This window comes from Sus scrofa, chromosome 15, assembly GCF_054392235.1.
Source record: "Sus scrofa isolate SSC_HxYL_T2T_F1_AM1 chromosome 15, Sscrofa_HxYL_maternal_Yorkshire_Landrace_v2.0, whole genome shotgun sequence".
Classification (NCBI taxonomy): Eukaryota; Metazoa; Chordata; class Mammalia; order Artiodactyla; family Suidae; genus Sus; species Sus scrofa.
In genome coordinates this window covers 114207875-114234946 of record NC_139397.1, presented here as the reverse complement: position 1 = coordinate 114234946, position 27072 = coordinate 114207875, and the positions used below count along the sequence as shown (strand labels likewise).

The 27072-nt window shown below is 37.9% G+C and overlaps 1 protein-coding gene across 12 annotated transcripts in view; it reads left to right on the top strand.

The window, feature by feature from the left end:
* Window positions 1-27072, top strand: part of DNAH7 (dynein axonemal heavy chain 7) — a 262758-nt gene that overhangs the window by 128136 nt on the left and 107550 nt on the right. For all 12 annotated transcript variants that reach the window (XR_014830006.1, XM_085000229.1, XM_085000233.1 and 9 more), the window contains 12 exons: window positions 378-626; window positions 3799-3948; window positions 5865-6047; window positions 6676-6852; window positions 10570-10701; window positions 12000-12224; window positions 14784-14981; window positions 16970-17125; window positions 18142-18310; window positions 20781-20907; window positions 22449-22668; window positions 25717-26589. Coding sequence is in view for 11 of the 12 variants with exons in the window: in XM_085000229.1 (XP_084856355.1) it covers window positions 378-626; window positions 3799-3948; window positions 5865-6047; window positions 6676-6852; window positions 10570-10701; window positions 12000-12224; window positions 14784-14981; window positions 16970-17125; window positions 18142-18310; window positions 20781-20907; window positions 22449-22668; window positions 25717-26589 (2859 nt within the window). In the remaining variant the exon portion in view is untranslated. The remainder of the gene's footprint in view (window positions 1-377; window positions 627-3798; window positions 3949-5864; window positions 6048-6675; window positions 6853-10569; window positions 10702-11999; window positions 12225-14783; window positions 14982-16969; window positions 17126-18141; window positions 18311-20780; window positions 20908-22448; window positions 22669-25716; window positions 26590-27072) is intronic.

The following is a 27072-nucleotide window of genomic DNA, read 5'->3' as shown; positions in this document are numbered from 1 at the left end:
GGGAGGAGAGAAGGCGGATTACAAAAGGTCACAGGTAAATTTTGGGGGGCGGTGATGGATATGTTTATCTTGCTTGAGTTGGTGGTTTCACTTATCAAATTGTACCTTTAAATATAAACAGTTCATTGTATGACAGTCATATCTCTATAAAGCTATTAAAGATACTGAACTATTATTTAATGGTTCTATTTCCATCAGTGATTAAATATGAGGGAAAGAAAACTGTATCATGTTTTTGTATCTCTGTGTGTATGTATATGTGTATATATATGCATATACTCTATATGATGTAATTACTATATATATAGATAAAGAGAGAGAATATGAATGAGAATGTATAGATAGATAATGTAACTCCCCAAATCATCTGTCTTCAGGGAATTACTTCAGATTTGTTTCCTGGGGTGAAATTACCAAAACCAGATTACAATGATTTGCTGGTAGCTATCAAAGACAACTGTGATTCCATGAATTTGCAAATGACCAAATTCTTTTCTGAGAAGATTCTCCAGATATATGAAATGATGATTGTGCGTCACGGTTTTATGATTGTTGGAGAACCATTTGGAGGAAAAACCAGTGCATATCGTGTCTTAGCTGGAGCACTAAATGATCTGTGTGAAAAGGTGAGTATATTATCAATGCATTCATTTCTTCATAATCAACTTTGTGCAAGATAGAATATATGGACATTTAAAAATTTACTTTAATGCTGCAACTTGAAATTATGAAAGTACAGAGAAAATAAAACTAGAAAAGTAATACGAAGCAAGTAGGAGGTTCAATTTATAAAGAGTACGACAGATTTGCCTCACAACCTTTTGTTTCTTTTTTAAAAAATTTAATTATAAAGGTAACATGTTCATTGTAGAAAAAAGTCTGAAAACCTGAAAAAAAAAAAAAACAGTTTTCTGTTTTGTGCTTTCAGGAGAGAATTTTTTACTTTTCTGAGTGGTCAGATTTATAATGCCAATTTCTGTTACTGACTCCTAGTGGTATTGAATTGAAGTGGTGTGTGTGCACACGTGTGCATGCTCACGCATCCTTTATATTGCATATGTATGTAAATATAGTGATGGTGATTATATTATTAAAAATCCCTGCCCCATACATCTCTGGTCTACTTTGATATGCTAAAGGAGTGAGGCAGTTTCAAAGTCCTGATTTAAATTCAACCAATACTGCATTTCTCTACTTCCCCTTGTATTTCAAATAGTTTTTGCTTCATTTATTTCACTATCTGTAGCCAGGTGGGATATGTGGTCATTAGGCTTTCATTGTGGAGTCTCCTCTTCAGCCAATATAAAATTATGTACTTGCTTTGTTATTTTCCTTGGATCCCCTGTGTCTGATTGCAGTATCACTGCCCTTCCTTTCTCCTTGCATATATATTTGCTCATGTCTTTAATTGTGGCTCTGGCTGTCACTGTGATTTACTTTTTTTATGGAGAGTAAATAGTTTGACTTTTATTTTCTCCAGTTTGATGGTCTTTATCTTCTCAAAGGGGAATTTAACTTTGTTTGTATTTATTATCATACAAACTGATATGCTACTTATTTCTGTCATCTGTTCCTTTATGTCTTTATCCTTCCAGGCTATTTCCTTTCTTCACCTCCCTTCCCTTCATCCTTCCTACCTTTCTGCCATCCTGCCTTCCCTTTCTCAGTTTTTGTTTGCATTTTTCCTGTTTTGTTGTTTTATTGTTCTGTGAACACTAATTTTTTTGCTATGAAAAATAAACAAGTCTCTGAAAGAGCCAAACATGGTGCCACTCAAAGATTAAAGAAGGTGAAGGTACAAGTACATATTATGGTCCCATATGAAAGCCCCCAAATGATTTATTACCAGGAAATTCTAAGAGTAACTCTGTAGTGACATAAAAGAGGAAGGGCTCCATAGCCACTGCCTCCAAGCTATAGCTTCACACTAGCCTCACTTCTTTTGGGACAAAAACCCTACTTTGATGGCAGCACCTTGATCCTGGCTAAGATGATAGAGTTTTCCAGTACTTCTGAATTAAGGATGACACATTGTTATTCCTGGGTACAGAGAAGGCAAAGACCTGAACTTGTTTCACTGTCTAATATTATTATTATTCCCACATCTTTTTTTCAGTGTGGAACTTCTTTTCCCAAACTCTGGTGGTGGTGGGCAGAAAGCAGTATGGGCAAGAGTTGAAGTTATGTTATTATACAAAAAAAGAAATGATTGTGAATAAGTAGGGCACAGGGGATTTTTAGGGCAATTAAAACTATTCTGTATATATTGTTATGGTGGTTACATGACGTTATGTATTTGGCAAAATCCACAGAACTGTCCAATACAAAGAGTAAATTTATGTAAACCTCAGGCTTTAGTTAATAATAATGTATCCATTTATCAGTGAATCAATCATAACAATGTACCACACCAAGGCAAGGCTTTAGTAATAGGGGAACCTATGTGTGGGATTGGGGGGTGGAAAGAATATATGTGAATCTCTGTACTTTCTTGTTCAATTTTCATAAAACTGAAGCTACTCGAAGTTGTCTATGAATTAAAAATATAAAAAAGCCTATATCCCGAGGGTAAGCTTTCAAGGTTCTGGTGGAAATTATCAACTGAAGAGTATTAACTTTTCCATACCATGAGAATGATACCTATTTCCCTATATTTAAATCATTTAATTTTCTCTAGGAGATGGCTTTGTAGTAGAGTCAGCCAGTTACAGCCCATGGGACATATGCAGCCCAAAGCCTGTTTTTGTAATGCCTTGAGCTTAGAATAGTGTTAACATTTTTAGGGTTCGTAAAGAAAAATAAAATCAGAGATGAAGATGTAACTTGTAAAGCATGTAATATTTACTATCTGCCCCTTTGCCAAAAAAAAAAAAAAAAAAACAAACAAACTTACGAACTCCCATTTCTAGTTTTGGATATATAGATCTTGAACAACAATTGCTAATTTATTCCTATTTTATGAGTTTTAGAATCATATTGTAAATAGTATCTTTAAATTGCTCTTTTTCTTTTTAGGGCCACGCTCGCCTCATATGGAGGTTCCCTGGCTAGGGGCCAAATCAGAGCTTCAGCTGCCAGTCTACACCACAGCCACATCAACACAGGATCTGAGCCACATCTGCAACCTACACCACAGCTCACAGCAACACTGGATCCTTAACCCACTGTGCAAGGCCAGGGATTGAACTTGCAACGTCATGGTTCCTAGTCGGATTCGTTTCTGCTGCATCACGATAGGTAAATAGCAAGCCCAAGAAGGGAGAATAGCTGAGCCTTGCCATAGGGGCTTGCTATTTTATTTTTCAGCTGTCCCTTGACATTACATAGAAAATACAGTTGTTGGGTTTTTTTCGGTTTTTTGTTTTTGTTTGTTTGTTTGCTTTTTAGGGCCATACTTGCGGCATATGGAAGTTTCCAGATTAGGGGTTGAATTGGAGCTACAACTGCCGGCCTATGCCACAGCCACAGCAATGTTGGATCTGAGGCACAGCCATGCAAGCTACACCAGCTCATGGCAATACCAGACCTTTAACCCACTGAGCTAGGCCAGGGATCGAACCTGCATCCTCACAGATATTACTCGGATTCATTTCTGCTGCACCCCAACAGGGAACTCCGACAATTGATTTTTATATAATGACCTTGTACGGTAGATTCTTATTAAATGAACTCCTTACTTCTGGTAGTTTTTTTGTGGACTCTTAGGAATTTTCTACACACTCAACCATCTTTTCCTTGAAGAAAGACAGTATTCTTTTAAATAAGTAAGTTATCGATTTTTTTTTTTTTTCTGTTAAGGGCTTAATGGAAGAAAACAAGGTTCAAATTACCGTTTTAAATCCCAAGTCTGTCACCATGGGTCAGCTGTATGGACAGTTTGATTTAGTGTCCCATGAATGGTCTGACGGGATCCTCGCTGTCAGCTTCAGGGTGTTTGCTGCTTCATCGGTAAGTGGTCACACTTTGCGCATGCGTATTTAGAGAGTCTGTGATAGCTTGGATATTTTCAGTTGTTTCAAATAAACATTCATATGTATAGCTCAAGGTACTTATTTAAAACACGAGTGGAGAGCCTGGCAGTGTTTCTGTGAAGAGCAGTGTTAGTGCCTACAAAGATGCCAGAGCCCACGGAGGCGGGCACCTTTCCCACGGTGTGCACAGCAGGAGGGCAAGAGAAAAAAGGTCTGGAGAGAGGCCAAGTGACCCAGGAACACAGTGTCTGAACAAAATGATCCTATTGATCCTTCAATAACATTCTTCCTTTGCCTGCTGCTTGGCTGACTGTCACTGTCACACCCACCAATTGTTAGATAGCCTCCTGTGCTTAGAAGATTACAAATGAAGTCTTATCAATTGCAGCACTTCCCTCTGCTGTTGTGAGAAAGAGAATGGGCTGTCTGTGGAACCCTAAGGGATGTGCCAGCTGCTGACTGCTGGGAAGGAGCGGGAGCTTACCTGCTCCTGGCTTGTCCTGCTGAGTGGAGGCTGCCCACTCTTACAATCAATGTCCACTTGGCTGTTGTATGTTAACAGGCTCTCCGGGGGGGTACCATCAAGTGGGAGATGGTTTCCTAAGGCTGGTCTTACAGGAGAAGAGGCCCAGGCTAGAGACATTTGTTTTATTGAATCTTTTTTTAAATATAAATATTTCCTTTATTCTGACTATCGTACATCATAAATTTGGGTGCTCTTTATTCGCTGAAGGACCAGCCAATCATAAGAGGAGTGTAATAACAGGAAAACATGAAATCTCAGCTCTGCTCTTATTGGCCTTGAGCGATAGGTAACATACAGATTGGATATTGTGGGGCAGAGATCTTGCCCAATGTTAGGCTTTACTGGATAAAAGTAACTGGGAGGCACAGGTGGGGCAGGCAGAGGTCTGGGATCATTGATGTAACTTCTCTCAGGTCCTTTCTTGTTATTGTGGATGCACTCTGGTCCAGATTAACATGAGAAGTCTCCAGATAATGTATGCTATTACATTATCTATAAAGAAATAATTGTGAGATAACCTCCCATTTTACATTCATCTATGCAGCATACATTATATTTTCTAGAAGGTGCGGGGATCCTGGACCCAGACAGGCCCACTGGATTAATGCATTTGACCACAGAGACTGAGAATGTGTTAAGGTAGATTCAAATCCTTCACTGCTAAACTCAAATTCTCAGGTGCTGAAGGTGAACAAAGGCAGCCGCTGTGTCCACAGAAGGGCTGCTTCTTAAGGATCTGGAAAGGAGAATCAGTTTTTGTTCCCTCTGGCTAATACTTGGCCACTCTATAATATTCGTTGAACATTTGCTATATTCTGGACAATATGTAAAGATTTTTGTGTTTATCATTGTAGGACTATGAAGGTTTTATTGCTACACTGCCCTGTACCACCACGAGACAGTTCAGCCAAGAAGAATGCATATGTGGGTCGATTCATTCAGTGGAGGGAACAAAAAGCTTTACTTAACATAGGAGAATAACTAATCTGTATAAACATGATATAGAATCTCTATAGAGTCAGACAATCCAAATAAAAATTGTTTTCCCTAGCAATTACATTTTATAACTATAAGTAAAAGTATTATAATACTTCCTAAAATATGTTATATATGAGTTTGGAAACATTGGGAAAAATAGAACCTCAGAAAAGATGTTACGTATATTTGCCTCATCCATGGCATAGACACGCTTATTTAGTGAATATATATATTCACACGCATATACGCATTTTATTCAAAAGATGCCTTTAACATTTTGATGGTGAAATTAATTTTAGGAGTTCTGTTTTAAAACTGTAGAATAATATTTTTGAGCTGTTTCCTTCCATGACTATTTCTGCCCTTTATTGACCGTATGCATCAACCAGACACCAGATAGGAAATGGTTAGTTTTTGATGGACCAGTAGATGCCGTATGGATTGAGAATATGAATACCGTGCTGGATGACAACAAAAAGCTGTGTCTGATGAGTGGGGAGATTATCCAAATGTCACCACAAATGAATCTTATTTTTGAACCAATGGATTTAGAAGTTGCTTCTCCTGCCACTGTAAGTTCTCAGTTTTCACATCTGCTTATAAATTTGAAATGCTATAAAGGTGTTTATTGCTTCATAATTTTGACTTTGGATGAAAAGTTATTTAAAGGACTCATTTTAACAGTTGTCTGCAATTCTCCAAGAACAGACATATCTGTTGATATACTGGAATAATTTAAGAGTCAGGGATTGGGAGTTCCTGTCATGGCTCAGCAGAAGCAAATCTGACTATTATCCATGAGGATGCAGGTTCTAACCCTGGCCTCGTTCAGTGGCTTAAGGATCCGGCATTGCCAAGAGCTGCTATGTAGATTGCACTCGAGGCTCTGATCTGGTGTGGCTGTGGCTGTGGTGTAGGCCGGTGGCTACTGCTCCAATTCGACCCTAGCCTGGGAACCTCCATATGCCTCGGGTGTGGCTCTAAAAAGCAAAAAAAAAAAAAAAAAAGGAGTCAGGGATTGTTCCCTCTTTGTGTCAGACCACCATTTGGTGAAGTCATACACAAAAATCTAGATCAGGAAATTATATAAATATATGCTTTTCCCTCAACAGTTTTCTGAAGGTTATAAGAAATAGATGTACCAAGCCATATTTCTTTTACAAGCATTACCTTGGTGGTAAACAATGATTGTTTTTCCAGGTTTCCAGATGTGGTATGATTTACATGGAGCCTCACATACTGGGCTGGAGACCACTGATGTTGTCCTGGATTAATCTCTTACCTGCCTCGATCAGTGTTATTCAGAAGGAATTTATAATAGGCTTATTTGACAGGATGGTCCCTGTTTCTGTTGAATTTATTAGAAAGCATACAAAGGTAAGATGGATGAAAATTTGAAGTTCCCATTGTGACTTAGCAGGTTAAGAACCCAGCATAGTGTCTGTGAGGATGTGGGTACAATCCCTGGCTTCAGTGGGTTAAGGACCTGGCAATGCCTCAAGCTGTGGCAAAGGTCATAGATGTGGCTTGGATCCAGTGTTGGTGTGGCTGTGACATAGGCTCCAGCTGCAGCTCTGATTCAGCCCCTGCCTAGGAACTTCCATATGCCATGGGAGCAGCCCTAAAAAGAAAAAAAGAAAAAAAGGCAAATCCAAATTATCTATCTATCTATCTATCTATATATGTATTTTAAAATGTCTGTTTTTATTATCAACTACCAGACATTAAAATAGTTTCCTAACTGGTTTGACTAAAAACTTTTTTTGTAAATATTTAAAATATTTTAATATAATTATTCACCCCAAAATATTTTAAATAAAGCATCTTATGGTTTGAGAAAAGGAATGGGTATGAATCTTTTCTCTTAAAAAAAAAGAAGCAGAGAATCAAAGTCTCAACGTCCCGCCTAATCTCATCTGGGTGAAAATATCCTAAAATGTTCTTTCTCATTTCTGAAGGACTACTTTTTTTTTAATAGTTTTAAAATTGCTTTGAGAAAATGGATTGGTGTGAATCTTTTCTCTTTAAAACAAACAAAAAAAGCAAACAATCAAAGTCTCAAAGTCTCACCTAATCACATCTGGGTGAAAATATCCTAAAATGTTCTCTGTCATTTCTGAGGGACTACTGTTTTGTTTTGTTTTTTTAACAGTTTAAAAATTTTTTTAATTAAAAAATTTTTTTCTATATTTTCTAAAGGTTTTAGGATAAATATATATTATTTAATAATTAGAAAAAAGAACAAATTTAAAAGTAATCTTATTCGTGATATCTGAAGAACTGGATAGTGACTCATATAGAAAAGAACGTATTACTGCTGTTTAGACCTTACTGAGGAATCCATGATATTTAGCATCAGTGCATCTATTTATTTAGGGATTACGGTGGCTAGCTAATGAAACTGATTCACACAGGAAAGTTAGTCCCTGGTTGGAGAACTGAAAGTGGTCCTAAGGTAAACAAACCCATTTTCCTTTCTTTCAGTACATCTTGGAGGTGGGGTAGGGGGAAACGTGGAAGGGAGAGGCGTCTGCATTGTGAATTTCCAGAAGCACAGATGTCTCCTGCCTCTGAGAGTTGATGGAGCTCCAGCGAGGCTCTTAAACCCCCTCCAGCTGGAAACTATAGGGAAGGATGCTTAATATCTGCTTTGGGAGATACAGACCAAAGGTCTTTTAGGATGATTCTGCTCTGGGTCAAATATAGAGAAACAGGGCTGGAACTTTGCTGTTGGAAATAACATCGAAAAGCTTGAGGCAGGAGTTTGGCTCCAAGTACAGAGCTGGAAAGTGGAATTGAAAATTCTGGTCATGAAGATTACTTAAAGGGAAAATCTGGAGGAAAAAGAGCAAAGGATGGGATCCTGGGTATACCAGCAATTTAGAGAGAGGGAAGAGATGAGAATATTTAAGTAGCAGGTAGTCAGTATTGTCCAGAAACTACTGAGAGGTCAGGTGAAGGCACGAAAGGATGACATGTGTCCCTTGGATCTAGCAGCAAAGATCATGGGGGGAAGGGGGGGTGCTGGCCTCAGCACTTTGAGAAGAAAGTCAAGGGTACTGAAGTGGTTGGTTAGGAATGTGGGTGGTACTTGACCGTGAGTATAGGGCTGCTCTTTCAGGAAACTTGGCTATAACCAACATATATCTATATGTTGTAGATATGAGATAATCATGTTTCAAAATCAATTGACTATGTATCAGTTGAGGGGCATGATAGAATAAGCTTTAAGGGTTTTTTCACCCTCCTGGAATGGTCAGAGAATGTAAGTATTACAGATAAAAGAATTTTCCATGTAACCGGAACTGATCTTTTTTCTTTTGTTGTTGTTGTTGTTGTTTTCTATATTTTCTAATATATATTTTCTAAATATATATTTATTCTAAAACCTTTTCCTTTCCTAGGGCCGCTTCCCATGGCATATGGAGGTTCCCAGGCTAGGGGTCTAATCAGAGCTGTAGCCACCGGCCTACGCCAGAGCCACAGCAACGCAGGATCCGAGCTGGGTCTTCAACCTACACTACAGCTCATGGCAACGCCGGATCCTTAACCCACTGAGCAAGGGCAGGGATCTTGAATCCGCAACCTCATGGTTCCTAGTCGGATTCGTTAACCACTGTGCCATGGCGGGAACTCCTGGAACTGATCTTTTCAATATCAAACAGAAACAAAACTTTTTTAATTGAGGTGTAATTGGTATACATTATATTAGTTTCAGGTGTACATCATAGTGATTTGCATGTTCCGTCAAATGGTCGCCAAAATAAGTCTAGTTAACATCTGTCACTATAGATATTACAGAATGTTTCCTTGTAATGAGAACTAAAAAACAAAAAAAAAATCGCTTTTAATGTAAATTTTCTTAAGTGTACTTATGCACTTTTGTCCTCTGAAGAAATTTTGAATGCCCGTTTTTTATTAAGTAGTAATAAGTATCTGTCTTATTTGTAGTAGTATCTTTTTGCATTTTAGGATTGCATCAGTGACACTGAGTCCCTGTCCTTAGCTGCACACTCAGATGTCACTTCTGCCTGCTTCTACTGGAGCAGTGACTGAAGATGAAATCAGCTGTTCTCATCTTGAGAGAGTCCATTTCAGAGTTAATTCTTACTTGTTAACCTTGAAGCAATACAACTCCAAGGTTGGAAGAGAGCCTGGAGGAAAGAAGACAAATGTTTATTGAGAACTTGCTGTACTCTGGATGGTTCTAGGAACTGTAAACCCGTTATTTCATTAATTTTATAATTCCTCGTGGTGAGACCCAGAGAAGTAAAGCACACAGCCTTTACAGCCTTCCAGCAACATTTTATGCTTTTCAGGACTTAAAAATATATTTCATAGAAATGAAATTACTCTGAGTACTGCTGTAGCCTATAAAGATGTTTTGAATGGGTTTTGTTTATTAAACATTTTAAATAAATTAATTGCCTGCTCTGGAAGATTTTATATATATATATATATATATATATATATATATATACTTTGATTTTTGAAATTGGTATAGCATAAACTCTATGTTTGTAATTAAGTTAACTAAACATGGAACAATGTTTTTTGTTTTTTTTTTGTCTTTTGTTGTTGTTGTTGTTGCTATTTCTTGGGCCGCTCCCGCGGCATATGGAGGTTCCCAGGCTAGGGGTCGAATCGGAGCTGTAGCCACCGGCCTACGCCAGAGCCACAGCAACGCGGGATCTGAGCCGCGTCTGCAGCCTACACCACAGCTCACGGCAACGCCGGATCGTTAACCCACTGAGCAAGGGCAGGGACCGAACCCGCAACCTCATGGTTCCTAGTCGGATTCGTTAACCACTGCGCCACGGCGGGAACTCCCACAATGTGTTTTTTAAAGTTGGAAATCGGTATAAGAGTGGTTAAAAGAGCACACGCTGCCTGGATATGACACTCACTGCTGCTACACTCTAGGGGACTAATGTGTGCCTCAGTTTTCTCACTGATAAAACTAGAATTATCCTGAGAGTACCTTTTCATAGAGATAATGGCTGTTAGAACCACATGAACTCAGTTAAAAACTAGTTGATGCTATTTCAATGAGTGCCTAATTTGTTTCATAGACATTTTTCTCTGACTTTTCAGGAATTATCTCCTACTTCGGATACTAACTTAGTCCGATCCCTAATGAATCTGATAGACTGTTTTATGGATAACTTTGCTGATGAAGTGAAAGTAAGAGAGAGAAATGATCGGGAAACTTACTCTTTACTAGAGGTAAGTCCATTGCCCTTTGAATCTTGAATTCGAAAGATAGCTACTGCTTTTCCCAATGCTTCCTATTTAATTAACCTCACTTTTCCCAGGACTGGAAGCTAGACAATGGGTGGTGGATGAACAGTGAGGGAAAAGTCAGGTCCCAAATACCAGGTGCTGGTAGGAAAACTCCTTGACTGGCAGTTCTCTTGGATCATGAAGTTTGGGGAGAGCCCAATGATCCTCATAGATCTGCTGCTTATATCTTGGGTCATTGGGCCGGTCTCAAAGATGGCCAGTCCCCAAAATGTCGATGGCCATTTGACAACAAGATTCACCTCCCCTTCAGCATCTCAATGATAATTCTTATTTTTTCTTTCTTCTTCATGAGATAAAAATATTTTAAATATATGTGTATAAGTGTGTATAAATATACATTTGGATTGTGGAAAGCAAGAAAATATGTAATCTATGAACATCTTAAAAAGAGTAATAAAGTTATCAGCAGACCTTGGATGTTTTTTTAATTATAAATTATGTGTTGCTAGTGTTAGTACTTCTAATGTAATCAGTGTGTTACCTTTTGTGTATATTTTATGAAATATGCAGTTTCATTTTTAATAGTTTATAGAGAGAGGTAGCCTGTAAGCAATCTAAGAGTAAGTGAATAGTGTTAAGCTAGAGTTCACAAGTTTTATAAGCATAGTCAAAACTGTTTTAGCTTTGGCATTGGAAAGAGGATTTGATTTTAAAACAACAAACAGGTTTTCTCATTTGAGTGATGTGTCTTGTTGTCTACCCCGTTCCCTCTGCCTGAGTCTGGTAAGAAAGCTTGCAGGGTAACAGTTCTCAGGTACCTATTAGAACAGGTAAATAAAAAATATGAATTTGTTTTACTTTTTTAAAATACACTGTCAAAATTTAAATTTAATGAGCATGTATGTTGTGGGTTGATTATTCCTTATTCAAATATGCTTTTGTACTTTAATAAAAAGTTTTCTCAATGTTCTTTTTAATGTCAAAGTTCAGCTATGTTCTTAAAATATTACTTGATTCACCAGACTAGTCATTCTAAGATTTTACTATACTTAGAATTTATACTTTGCATTGTATTATCTTCTCTGAAAATAATGTTTTCTAAGACATGCAATTTGATAGAAAAAAACTAATTATTACAAAATCCCGAGATAACCTACTATGATGTATCAGTTTATTCATTTCATTTCAAAGATAGTAAACTGGCTGGTATGATTTAAGCTTTGAGGATAGATTAAAGTTATTCTTTAATGCATGCTTACCCTCTCTTCTCTCCAATTCAGGGCATTTTTCTGTTTTCACTGATCTGGTCCATCGGTGCTTCTTGTAAAGATGATGATCGGTTGAAGTTTAATAAGATTCTTCGTGAACTAATGGAAGGCCCAATTTCAGAAATAACTCGAAATAGGTTTAAATTACTGAGTGGTACTGAACAAACATCTTCAAAAGCACTAACTGTCCCATTTCCTGAAAAAGGAACAATTTATGATTATCAATTTGTCACTGAGGTAAGAGTTCTGAAGCAGGATTTGCACCTGTCAACCAGGCAGAGTCCCTTTGGAGACACCCAGAACATAATGGCTCTGGTGCCACCGTGTCACCGCTGTTCACCTTAAGAGGCAGCAAGGAGCAGGGGAAGGTGTGTAGGGTGTGAAGTCAGGCACACCTGGGTTGGAGTTCCAGTAAAACTTTCTATATAGCCTTGGAGTAGTTCTTTAATCTCCTTGAACCTTGTTTTTCTCATTGACAAAATGAGATAAATGATAATACTTATTGGGTTAATAATCGTCATTACATAAAATAACACATCGCGACATCTGAGAAGTTCATGGTGCATGTTAGGACATCCAAGGTGAAGAGGTCCTGCAGGAACGTAGCTGGGTTGTTATGAATTCAGCACTTCCCAAATGGATTGGACAATGCAGCCTGAGTCGTGGTCGTTTGCTTTGTGTGCGTGTGTGTAACAACTCCCACAAGTACTGTATCAAGCACACAGTTTAGGCATAAATATTAAATATATGCGAATTTAAGTGACATTGGGATCACACTATATCCCCAACTGGATAGTTTTATATCCTTCTTCTTCCCTTAATAAAGAAAACAAATTTCTACCTCACTGATGTTCTTTTAATAAATTAATTTTTTTTACAACCTCCCTATATCCTACCATCTGGATGGGCCATGATCTTTTCTGTTTCCTACTCATAGATATTGAAGTGTTTGTGTTATTTTAGTTTTAATGCTTCTGTGTATATTCTTGTACACAAGTCATTGTGTGCATATCTATTTCTTAAAAATAAATTCCTAGGAAAGAATTACTCTGTCAATTTTTAGTTTTTGTGGCTCTTGAGAATGTCTTGCTAAGCTCACCTCAGAAGAGATTGTTCATTTTTCCAGCCTTAAGATACCTTTTTAGCTTTGCTAATTTTATTTCAAATTACTAACAATTTGCATTTTCAGAGCACTTTGCAGTTCATTAAGATTTTCCACAATCATGTCTATTTTGTTTCCCAACCTCTCTGTGAAATCAGAAAGATAGGATTATTTTTCAAATTTTACCATTGAGGAAATTGAGAATCAGAGATAGTTTGCACTTTTCCCGGGATCACACAATCTCTAAATGACTATCTGTTCCAGTTTTTCTGATTGTTAATATTCCCTTCCCCATTTGGTGGCAAAAAACCCACATTAGAATAGATTATCAAGAATATCAAAAGGGGGAGTTCCATCGTGGCACAACGGAAACAAATCCAACTAGGAACCATGAGGTTGTGGGTTCAATCCCTGGCCTCACTCAGTGGGTTAAGGATCCAGCATTGCTATGAACTGTGGTGTAGGTCGCAGACGCATCTTGGATCCTGCATTGCCGTGGCATAGGCCGAGGCTGTAGCTCCAGTTTGACCCCTAGTCTGGAAACTTCCATGTGCTGTGGGTGTGCCCCCCCAATCAAAAAAAAAAAAAAAGAGTATCAAGTGCATCAATTCTTCATCAGTTTTAGAAAGTTCTAGAAATTTTTTTGGCAATATTTTTTTAAGACTGATATGAATTCAGCCTCCTCAAAAAATTCTCTACAGCACATATGCAGAGCACTGCCAGAAGATACAAAAATGAAAAAAGCACAGGGCCACCCTTAGTGAGTTTTTAACCTCTTCAGAAAAGTGTCATGTATACTGTAGGACAAGAGTCCTGTATCTCAAGGCTCAGGGACCCAGGGCATGTTTAGAACCAGTCGACCCATCAGTGAGGCTGGGTTGTGAGGCACATAAAGATGTGAAGGAAGGTTGGGGCTGAATTTGGATGTGCTTTGAATGACCAGGAGCTTGAATTTGATTTTGTAAGAATCTTTGAGAGGGCAGTGGTGTTTTTCTAAGGAGAGAGAGTTGACACAATGTTTTTGAATTTTTTTGTTATAAGCACTATCATAGCAAATTAAAATTTTTGCTCATAAGCTAATTGGGTGCAAAGATACAGTGTAATATTTATTTATAATACCAATCTCATATTGGAAAAACTTGTCTCTTCTAGGTATCTGTGGCACAACAACATGAGTATAATTAACACTACAGACCTGTACACTTTGAAAATTACTGAAAGTAACTTTTAGATTTTTTTTTACAAGGAAAAAGAAAACTTGCCTAAAATGATAAGCAGATGTTATAAATACCATTATAAAAGTCAATATGTAGCCATTGTTCTATGTAGATAATTTTTCTATGTCACTTATTGAATAAAATTATCTTTTAATACATTGGTTAGACCAATTTTCTCAGTGACATTAAAGAACCTAACATTTGAATAAAATAACTGATCTTTGGGTTGACAGGGATTTTAGGGCATCAGCATTGCCATCTCATTTTTATTATAGAAGCCTAATTTCTCTTTAATTTACCACAAAATTTAACTTTAAAAAATCAGAATGAAGAGTTTTAAAAGATAAAAACAAATGTGTAAATATCACAGACAGTTGGTCTTGATTTTTCATCTTTTCTACAATGGCACTGGAGTATAAAACTTTTAAAGGTATTTTACAGCATAACCTTCACTATTTGGTTATTTATTATAAACAGGGAATAGGAAAATGGGAACCATGGGTAAGGAAGTTGGCAGAAGCTCCTCCAATTCCTAAGGATATGATGTTTAATGAAATCATAGTACCCACTCTGGACACAGTTCGATACTCTACACTAATGGAATTGTTGACCACCCATCAAAAACCATCAATATTTGTAGGACCAACAGGAACTGGAAAGAGTGTTTACATTATTGTAAGTATTGTGGAAATCTACATATTAAAATGTGCATAGTCATCCTAAGAGTATAATTTTTTAAATTACCTAAAATGGTAGATGATATTTCAGCATTGGAACCATGGAGAATTTTTGAGTAATTGCCCATTTATTTTTGAGACTTGGTTAAAGGTGTAATGCTACTATGTATCTCTAAACTACTGTTCCTTTTTAAAGATATTTTAATAAAAACAGCTTGTTCAGGATGAAATTTTTCTTCTCCCTTGCAAAGGATATATTAGTTACTTATTTGATAATTTAATTTTCTAAATTATTTAATATGTGAGTGACTACTATATGGTAATAAGACTGATTTTCCTTAATTATTTCTATAATCATACCCATTGTGGGTTAGTTAAGAAAATGCCAGATGCTGTAACAGACATGCCCCAAATCTCAGTAGTTTTGCAAAGCCTATGTTCCCTTGCGTTTTGGGGGTCATATAGATCAAAGGCCAGTTCTTGTCTTTAGTTTCAGACTTCTGAAAGCAGAAGCTGGCTGGAACTAATAGTAAGTAGCACCTCCAGCCTTTGGTACTGCAAATAAGTGAGTTTCCTCAGGGTCAGTTGGACAATGTGGAAGATAAGTGGACTCAAGCCTTCCTGGTACTTCATTCCATGTAACTGCCCACAGCAGTAGTGGAACCCCATTTGTTCCTTTAGGTCAGGGAACTGTGCAATGCGATGTCCTTTTGGCTATTCAAGGACCCTTAACTTCTGTTCTCAGAGAGCAATTATTTTGAAGCTTGCCACAAGAGCAGGCAAGATAACATTAGCCAAGAGAGAACCACAGCGACAACAGTGAAGTAGGACGTTTGCCTCCTCCTCCAGCTCTGCCTATTACCCAACCATGGGACAGGAAGAGGTTGGGAAGGCAGGTGGAGGAGAGGTGAGGAGTTGTCAGTGACCCTTCCCCATTGCAGGTTCCCAGTCAATTCACACTCTCCCAATTCTGACAGTACCTGTTACTAGTTCTTTGCTGATTTTGTATTTTAATCCAATCCTTTAATCCTTTTGGAACATATTTGGTTATATAGTGAAATAATTGTCCTTGTATTATTTATTGAATAAGCTCCTAACAAATTGAAATGTCACCTTTATCATAATAAATGTCATATATCTGAATATCCAAGACTGGGGAGGGGAGGAATTTAGACTGAGGTTTTAAATCAAGGTGCTGAGTTAGTCTGGATTTGTTAAAAAAAAAAAAAAACTGAAAGTGAATAGAATGCTAAAGGACTTACCTAAGATGTTGTCATGAGTCAGGGAATGGAGGCTTGACATGGTTAAAGGCAATGGGCGAAGAAAAATAAAGCCCTTTGTCATTTGTACTCCCATCAAATTCAGCCCAGGTAATAAACTGCCCACACCTCTTAAAATAACTTTTCATGAAATTGGGAACATCTTTGCATCTTATTTTTCATCTGCTTTTTTCTACTTAATATATTTTCCTGTTTCATTATTCTTTTATAAGATGATCTGTAGAACACATCTTGGTAAGAATCATTGTAATTATACCTGCTTTCCAGTTAATTCCATTTTGAAAGTGAAAATTATATTATGTAAGCTTCCTAATTTACATTTTGAAAGCTTGGTTTTTAAGTGAAAAGATAACCTATATTACAAAGAACATTGATCTAGAGAGAGACAAATGGTAGTCTGAATTCATGCCCCAATCTCTGAAACCTTAAGCAGGTTTCTTAACCTCTGTCTCTGTGACTTCATGTCAAGAAGGAATGTGTACTCTGCACCGTGGTTTTGGAAATCAGAGAAGCCACATGTCTGGGGCCTGGACAAATAGATACACTCTGTTGACATGATAACTGTCATTTTTATTTATTCTATCTCTTTTTACACTATGACATTCTAAGGTTAATTTGAGTGTGCCAAAATGATGCTTAATCATTACTTTGAAATGTCAACACAAAATTGCAATTATGCCTCATTTTATTATTTCCTGTTGTACAGAATTTTCTTTTAAATCAACTCAATAAAGATATCTACAAGCCTCTGCTGATTAACTTCTCAGCACAAACAACAGCAGCTCAAACTCAGAATATTATCATGTCAAAACTGGACAAAAGAAGAAAGGGAGTTTTTGGTCCTCCTCTGGGCAAGAGAATGGTAATTGGCTCTCTGTTTTTATGCATATCACACAGCACTTGTCCTATTCATGTGCATTGTTACATTCAGAACAAGGAAGCCAGGCACACTGGGGCTTGACATCTCTTTGCCCAGATTTCTTTTTTTCCAATCACAGTTTTGATTAAGAAGTTTTCCTGAAAGTGTGTTCATATTTGTGTGTGCATCAGGCAACTTGACATTAAGAACAAGTGGTTGCCCTTTGAATTAAAGTAGAATATTCATCTGGTAAATCATCTACCTTCCTAATTCTCTCATTAACATTTTTATTCAGCAAACTCTTTGCTACTAGCTCTCTGGGCCTTTAAGTAATCCAGCCATCAATTGACTTATCTGTCAAGAATACCCTTCTCAACCTCGTTCTTATCACTCAGAGGTTATTGTCAATTTTAAAATTGCACCTTCCTCACTTATTTTAATGTATTGAAGAAGTACAAGGGAAAATGAAAAGGCATACTAAGAAATTATCTGAGAGGATTACTAGGGCCTAAACTCTTAACCTTGGAGTTCCTGTTGTGGCTCAGCGGGTTACGAACTTGACTAGTATCCATGAGGTTGCGGGTTTGATCCCTGGCCTCGCTCAGTGGGTTAGGGACCCAGTGTTGCCACAAGTTGCAGTGTAGGTCGCAGATGTGGCTCAGATCCCATATTGCTGTGGCTGTGGCATTGCTGTGGCTGTGGCATAGGTTGGCAGATACAGCTCCAATTTGACCCCTAGCCTGGGAACTTACATATGCTGCAGGTGCAGCCCTTAAAAAAAATAAATAAATAAACTCTTAACCTATACAGGTTAGTGGCGAGACTGCCTCCCTGTCCCTTGGAAACATGGATGCTAAGGGAGATTGTTCTTTATTTGAAAAGAAACCATCCCTTCTCACATATGTGTGCTGTATGCTACAAGAGGATAATCTGATTCTCTGCCTGGACATTGTTTGCACAATAGTATACTCTATTAAGATGGCTGTATTTTCTGACACCTTTTCTCCTTTCATTCTCAGGTTGTCTTTGTTGATGATGTCAATATGCCTGCTCGGGAGGTATATGGGGCTCAGCCTCCCATTGAGTTACTTAGACAGTGGTTAGATCACTGGAATTGGTATGACCTAAAAGATTGTTCTATGATTAAACTAGTGGACATACAAATCATGTGTGCTATGGGACCTCCAGGTACATTTTCTGAGTTTATGAATGAGATTGAAAATCACTCTGGCTAAATTTAAAGAGATAGCTGGAGAAAGAAAGAGAAATTCAGTTGGACAACTTGCATTATGATGTTTTGTGTATTTTCTATGTGTGTAAGTTGTGACCTGACGGAGTACCCACAGTGGTCAGCACTGCGGAGTGGGTTGCCTTTCTTTGAGTCATTCTCCCCAAACCAGCCAGTTCTTCCATGTCCTTTTTCTCTTACCTTCTGGGACATTGCTCCCGATTTCCTATCCCTGCATTCCATATCCCAGCTGCCCCAAGAAACTAGATCTGCACACCCCCACCCCCACCCCCGGGGAAGCTCATCCTCCTCAGTTTCATCCCTTAAACTTTGAACTGTATAAAGACTTCCTGCTTCAGAGGTCCCCTTTACTCTACCCTAGTCAAGACTCAGTGTAGTGTGTTTCTGGACTTAGACTGTTGAGAATTTAAGTAGGAAATGGCTAAAAGAATGAACTCTTCAGAATTTCTGTCTTGGCACAGCAGAAATGAATCTGACTAGGAACCATGAGGTTGCAGGTTTGCCTCGCTCACTCAGTGGGTTAAGGATCCGGCATTGCCGTGAGCTGTGGTGTAGGTCGAAGATGTGGCTTGGATTTGGCGTTGCTGTGGCTCTGGCGTAGGCCAGCAGCACCAGCTCCGATTGGACCCCTAGCCTAGGAGCCTCCATAGGCTACCAGTGGCTCTAAAAAGCCAAAAAGAAAAAAAAAAAAGAATGAACTCTTGGAGTTCCATTTGAGGCTCATCAGGTTAAGAACACAACATAGTGTCCATGAGGATGCAGTTTCAGTCCCTGGCCTCATTCAGCGGCTTAAGGGTCCAGCATTGCTACAAGCTGCAGGATAGATATAGATGCGGCTCAGCCCCCACCTTGCTGTGGCTACAGCATAGGCTGGCAATTGCAGCTCTAATTCAACCCGTAGCCTGGGAACTTCAATATGCTGCAGGACTGGGCCATTAAAAAAAAAGAATTCTTAAAGGTCCTTCACATTTTTCAAGGGGAATTTATAAACTCAAAACTCAATGTAAGGGATTTTTTTTTATATCCTGGAATATCTGAAATGGCTTGATTCAACTAACTGGGCATCTTTAACACTTCTTTTCCTGAACTCAAGCTGGCACTCTGTTTTTTAAAAATTCCTTTTCTGGATGTACCATGCCTTCAGGGAATCTCTGTGTTTTTTAAATAACTCTCTTGCTCCTGGGTACTCAGACTTCAGTTCTGCTTTGCCTCTCCCCCACCACCCAGCAGTCGCTGTACTGCATGCCCATTTTCCCTGCCTTTTCAGGGACTGAACAGGCTGAATCCTTGAGGTATCTTTGCCGCTTGGACCCCATTGTCTAAATAGACCACCATTGCTGAATGTTCTCTGGGAGGAAGGGCTGAAGACAGAACGGGGTGTGTGGTCTCCCTTTTCTTTTTGCAGCCCTTTCACCATCTCCTTAAACTTGCCCTGGTGAATCAGTGTTCATTATAAGCTTCTAAGTACATAAATATACATAACTGTTTTGATCTATAGACTGCTAGTAATGTGCTTTTACACATGTTCATGTTTTCAGAATCAGCACAGTATAATTCAGTGATAAAAGCAAAACAAAGATTTACCTCGTTTAAAACATGAACCTAAATATTTTAAGCACAATATATACATTAAAGATATTATGCTCTTTTAAAACCACTTGTTTACTAGAGATTTCATAATAGAATCCCTTTAAAAAGCAAATGTGTTTTGTCTATACACGTAAAGATGTTAATATCAATTTTGTAAAATGATGTGTTACATTCCAAGTCAGTTAACAAAACCTCATATTTGAAAATGTGATCATTGTTTTATGAAAAGAGATAATTGCCAAATTTTAAAAATTCTAAGCAGCCAGTGAGGTGGCTACATGAAGCAAATAGACTAGTCTTTGGGAAATTTATTTTCAGATTTGGGGGAAGAATGAGGCTCTTATGCCAAAATCATGCTGCATTTCAGCTGTGTAAGAACGACCTTAAATTTTGGTCAGTAAAGATACCAGGGACATGTTAATATTACATGTATTATTATATTAGTATTGTATAATATACTATCTTAATATTGTATTGTGGTAAGAATATTTTACAGTTTATGGCTTTGGACTGTGACTGAGTCATGGAGAAGGTGGTGTATGGCTCTGTCTGGTTAAATTGTCTTTGGTAAATAGACCTGACCAAGATTATAACTAATTAATTGAACTAATTCATATCATTCAGCTAGAAAGCAACACCTTGAGTTTAAGGAGAAAACTGTTTTTGAGTTCAAGGTTATCCAAACAATCGATTACTCTTAACATATCTGTGTGGGAGGAATTTGTCCATCTTTCAAGTTGATTTATGCTGCAAAACGTATAGAAAATACTCTGGTATATACGAGTAACATTGTTAAGAGTTATGCTTTCTAATATTTAGGTGGTGGTCGAAATCCCATAACTCCTCGATACATGCGACATTTCAATATTATAACAATCAATGAGTTTAGTGATAAATCCATGTTTACGATCTTCTCTAGAATCTTAACCTGGCATTTAAAAATCTGGTAAGTAATTGAAGGTGTGTTTGTGTTTTCATTTTGGGAGTGTAAAATCTTTTGAGAACGTGTCAGTACAAACTGTGCTTCTCAAACTTTTCCTCGAAAGCATCCTTAGACAAGAAGAAAGATACAGGCAACACTGCTTCCCTCTTTTGCTCCCATCCCCAGGCATGGGAACACCACCCAAAGAAGCCACAGTATCTTTCTCTTTTTCCTCTGTCTTAAATCTTAGATTTTAATCTAAAAGTCCTCACAAACTTTGCATTCCACTGTATAATACGCCCATGTTAGAATAGTCAATATTTAGAATTTTTGTGACATAGTACAGTTAATGTTGGAAAGAGTGCTAAGTTTATCCCATGACTTTGATGCCCTCTAGTAAAACACTTTGAGTTCCCCAGAGGTGTTCATGTCTAGGTTTGAATGTGGCCTTAGACCCTGTACCCTGGGGAAATATTGCTCCTTAACTCTGGACACTCAGTCCTTCTTCACAAGAAGCTTGGAGGCTGGGGAGCCAAGTGGATGTGAGCTGTCCAATTCTCGGCTCCCTATAGTCCATTCTCAGGAGGTTGTTGTCTCTTTCCCTATCCAGTGTTGATGGGGGAGCACAGCTGGACAGCTGCCTTATCAAGCCCACAGTGAAATATGGCCTATTATGCTAAATGGATATTCTTTCCCTATGTTCTTTCTACCCTAATAATTCCTTTTGCCCTGAAAAAAAAAAATGTCCTGCTCATTATTTACTTTCTTTCTAATTCTCCTTTTTATCTTTACCTTTTTTTTGTATTTTTATTTTCTTCCTTCCCTTTCTCTGAAAACACCCATTTCACCAGTGTTCTTCAGGGATTCTACCTACATGCAGTTAAGAATGCCAGGGAAATCAACTATACCTCAATAAAAAATAAGTACATAGAGTTCCTGATGTGGTTCAGTGGGTTAAAAAACAGACGTAGTGTCCATGGGGATGTGGGTTGGATCCTTGGCCTTGCTCAGTGGATTCCTTCCCCTCAGTGCATTCTTTCTGACATTGCCACAAGCTACAATGTAGTTCGCAGATGCAGCTCAGATCTGGTCTTGCTGTGGATATGGCATAGCCCTTCAGCTGCAGCTCCAATCTGACTCTAGCCTGGGAATTCCCATATGCTGCAGGCCCAGCCATAAAAAAGAAAGTAAATAAGTAAATATTTAAATTTTTTAAATTTAAACAAAAAAATAAAGAAGAATGCCAGGGAGTAAAGAGGCAGAAGCATCATCTAGTGGGTGATAGGTTTAAGTGACATAATGTAGGTTTCTTGGTTGGCTTTTCTGTCCATTCATTTAAGTAGTTTAAGTCCATTAAATTGGAGTTACTTTGAAAATAAAATAAAATAATGAAAGGAAAGTAGCTTTAAAACAAGTGAAAATTCTGTTATTATAACAAGAAATGGTAATTTTGTCAACTAAATTCATTTGATTTAATTGTAAGAAAAAGTTCAATACGTCATACTAAATATTACTTATGTGTCAATTCTATATTTGCTAACATTTTTTTCTTGAAATTTTTTAAGTTATAAATTTCCAGAAGATTTTCTAGATTTGACTACACAAATTGTAAATGGTACAATGAATCTGTATAAAGAAGCAATGAAAAATCTCTTGCCTACGCCAGCTAAATCTCACTACCTGTTCAACCTTCGAGATTTCTCCCGTGTAATTCAGGGTGTGTGTTTGTCAAGACCAGAAACAGCAGAAACCAAAGAAGTGATTAAACGGCTTTGGGTTCATGAGGTAAATCTCTGTGTCACTGAAATATGATTATGCAAGAAACAAAGATTTTACTATGTCAACAACTGGGTTAAAAGAATTATTCAGGAGTTCCCATTGTGGCACAGCAGAAAGGAATCTGACTAGGAACCATGAGGTTTAGGGTTTGATTCCTGGCCTTGCTCAATGGGTTAAGGATCTGGCATTGCTGTGAGCTGTGGTGTAGGTCGCAAATGTGGCTGGGATCTGGTGTTGGTGTGGCTGCGGTGTAGGCTAGCAGCTGTAGCTCCAATTTGACCCCTATCCTGGGAACCTCCATATGCTGTGAGTGTGGCCCTAAAAAGCGAAAAGAAAAAGGAAAGAAAGAAAAATATTCAACAATTTGTACTGTTGAAAAGCATTTCACTATTGGACATTATAAAGGCCAATGGTGAAGATAATTTCTAAGAATGAACTAACATGTTTTATGACATTTAAGATGCTTTATCTCATTTTCGGGAATCTCTGTTGATTTATAGTCTATTTCTTTTTTAAATTAAAGTATAGTTGACTTATAATGTTGTGTGATTTATAGGCTATTTCAAAGTAGGTATCATTTAAGTGACTTAATCCTTCTTAAGAAGTTTCGAGATGGAACACTCTTTGTTTTTATAAGAGGTGAATGTATTTATGTACATTATTTACTTGTAGTAATACCAGCTGCCAAAAGAACTACAAAGCAAAGTAGCTTTGAGAGCATGGAAACTATATAAAAATACATTTAAGTTATCTTTGGGAAGAGATCTGTGGGTGAACATTTTCTTGCACAAACATGTAGAGGCAGGAGAGAGAGGGAACACAAAAAATAATGCATCAAAAATGATAGCTCAGGAGTTCCTGTTGTGGCTTAGCAGGTTAAGAATCCAACTCGTATCCATGAGGATGTGGGTTTGATCCCTGGCCTTGCTCAGTGGATTAAGGATCTGGGCTTGCCATGAGCTGTAGTGAAGGTTATAGATGTGGCTCAGGCTCCGCATTGCTGTGGTTGTGGCATAGGCCAGCAGCTGCAGTTCTGATTTGATCCCTAGCCAGGGAACTTCCATATGCTGCAGGTGTGGCCCTAAAAAGACAAAAAAAAAAATAGCTCATTATTTTAAAAATAGGCAAAGAATATAGGAAAGTAGAAGGGCAAAATATTCTTTTTAATATGTAAATAATATAGTTAATCTTAATAATGTAGTTTAAAAAGCTAGAAAATGGAAATGTGCTGCTATGTTAAAACCATATGTTAGACATACATTTTTAAAAGTCTTTAAAAATTCCATTTTTGTGGGCTTTTAGATCTACAACTTTAATTCCTAAATCCTCACAGATTCAAATATGTGCCCAAGCCAATGTCCGTTCCACACAGCAAGGTCCCTAAAAGTGATTCTTTGCAAGGGTATGATATGCACATTCTTACTCTACTCCACCGTAGGTCACGTAATCACCTGAGTGAGATCCGTATTCTGGGTCATGGACACAGGCTGTGAGTCTGGTAGGCCACATGGGAAACAGAAATGTGCTCAAAGGTGGGGAGGAAGAAAGACAAGAGGGGAAGATGTCATTGACTTCATGGAAGGAGCACGTTGCCTAAGACAGCATTTGGTCATGGGCCAAATCTTACTCTAGGAACTTCGTCCTTGGTATTCCTTCTACCTAGGACACTCCTATCCCGTTATCCATGAGGCTTGCCCACTTACCTCCTTAAGATCACAGCTCAAATATCCCCTTACTATTGAGGCTTCCCATAGAGAACCATCTCTACAACCCATAGCTCTTTATTCCTTCTCTCGTTTTATTATTCGTAACATTGAACATCACTTGACCTCAACTATATTTTTGCTTACTTACTGTCCCGAGTAGAACAGAAGCTTTCTGAGAGAAGCAACTTTCTTTATTCACTGCTTTTCCCAATGCCTGACACAGGGCAAGCACTTGGTTAAACATTGTTAAATGAGTGAGTAAAGGGAGGAACGAGGGCATCTTACTACACATAACACGCTTCATCACTTGGGATTATGATGCCTTGTGTTGTTCCAGTCATGAGAGCAATTCCCACTGGCTGTTGTATATTTGTGGTATGTACAGTTACTTTTAGGCATTGTTCAGATCCTGTCCTGCCTCAGATGTTAGATGATTGAGTTTTCACAATGGCTATTAGTTCTCTGGGCATATAATAAGATTCATAATATAATAACTCATCATTTCAATGACTACTTCATATTTATATAGCATAATGAGTTTAGGTCCTCAGCTCAAAATTCTGAAGTAGCACCTTGCTTCATTGGAAGTAATACAAAAATAGAAGCCCAGTGGTCTGTAATACCTAGTATGTGAACCTTATACTTAACCCACTGAGCCACATGAGAACTCCCAGGGAAATAATTATTTTATGTCACAAGCCAGATTAACTATTTTTTGCAGTCCCACAAAGTGCACATAAGCAGAGATTTATTTTAGTAGATTGCCTTCTGAAATTACTTACAATAAAAATCATTAACAAATGTCCAAAACAAACTTGCCCTCCACCTGAAACACTCCCTTTTCCCAGAAAAAGCACTTTTATAAAAAAAATAATAATGTCTATTGATTTTCCAATCATTTTCAAAATGTTACCTAGCTGGGAAAAGGAAAAGATCATTTAAAGGGAGTTGCAGATCCCTAGATGCCAGTGCCCAGCTCTGTCCTCTACATCTGAGTGACCAGCAAAGTCGGTCACTCACTTTCTCTAATCTTTTTTCCTTCTTTAGTCCTAATACTCTTTGCATCTCTATAATCTGCTTCAGTCCCCCAATTTACCTTTATTTATTGATAACAATGCAACTATGTATTATTCCAAAAATACATGAACAAAATTAATGTTTAAAATACATTTTTAAAAATTAAAAAATAAGTACTATTATGAGCCAATCCTTGTTGTTTGGGTATGCGTTTAATAAAACTCATAGAAATTTCTTGAGAATACTTTTATATTACTTGAGATTAGCACAGAAATAAAACTAAAGGAATAGAAGGAGTGGTTCTTAAAGCTGCCTTTCAATTGTGATATAGGTCCTTAGAGTGTATTATGATCGCCTTCTGGATAATGCAGACAGAAGATGGCTTATCAACTACATTCAAGAAATCTTGAAAAAATACATGGATGAAAATTTTCATGAGCTTTTTCAAAACTTGGATTTTGATAATGATGGAGTGGTTGAAGAAGATGATTTACGCAGCTTAATGTTTTGTGATTTTCATGATCCCAAGAGAGAGGATACCAATTACAGAGAAGTTGCAGACGTGGATGCTCTCCGGGTGATAGTAGAAGCTCACCTAGAAGAATACAACAATATGAGCAAGAAAACCATGAACCTTGTCTTATTCCGATTTGCCATAGAACACATCAGCAGAATTTCCAGGATCCTGAAGCAGCCTCGTAGCCATGCTCTTCTGGTTGGCGTTGGAGGGAGTGGGAGGCAGTCTGTCACCAGATTAGCTGCCCACATGGCTGATTCTGCAGTTTTCCAGGTTGAAATTTCCAAGGGCTATGGTAACACTGAGTGGCATGAGGATTTAAAAGTGATCTTAAGGAAATGTGCTGAAGGGGAGATGCAGGGTGTCTTCCTATTTACAGATACTCAGATTAAAAGAGAGTCATTTCTAGAAGATGTCAACAATCTACTCAATGCTGGGGAGGTTCCGAATCTCTTTGCATTGGATGAGAAGCAGGAGATATGTGAAAAGATGCGTCATTTAGATCGACAAAGGGATAAAACCAAACAAACAGATGGAAGCCCCATAGCTCTGTTCAACATGTTTATTGATCGCTGCCGCAACCAACTGCATGTCGTCCTTGCCATGAGTCCCATTGGAGATGCCTTTCGGATTCGTCTTAGAAAGTTCCCTGCTCTTGTTAACTGCTGTACCATTGACTGGTTTCAGGTATTGTCATGTAAATTTTAGATAAACTTCTAGAAATGTTGAATCTCTATCATCAGTATGACATTTTATAACTCTCCCCAAATTATATTTAACAGGATTTTCTAATAATAATGTATTTTATGAAATTATCATTCAAAAAATCATTATAATAGAAAAATATTTTATGACTAGTGTGTGCCATCACTGACCGCGGTTTATCATAGAAAGTTTTAGGATAAAATTGTGTATCATTCAGCTTCCTGACAGGGAGCATGAAGGACAAAAAGTGCCAGACTCAGAGGGTTTGGTCAGAATAAATTAGTGAAGACAAGGAGCCAAATAGAAGGAACGAATGGGGTGAGAGATAACTAAAGTGACAGGGGCACAGTAACTGAGGAGGATGTCGTAGAGTTGAGGTTGGAAAGGTGGGAAGGGTCAGGCCAGGTGGAGATTTACAAGGTGGCTTTGGAATTTATTTTTAATATGCTGAGAAGTCTTTGGAAG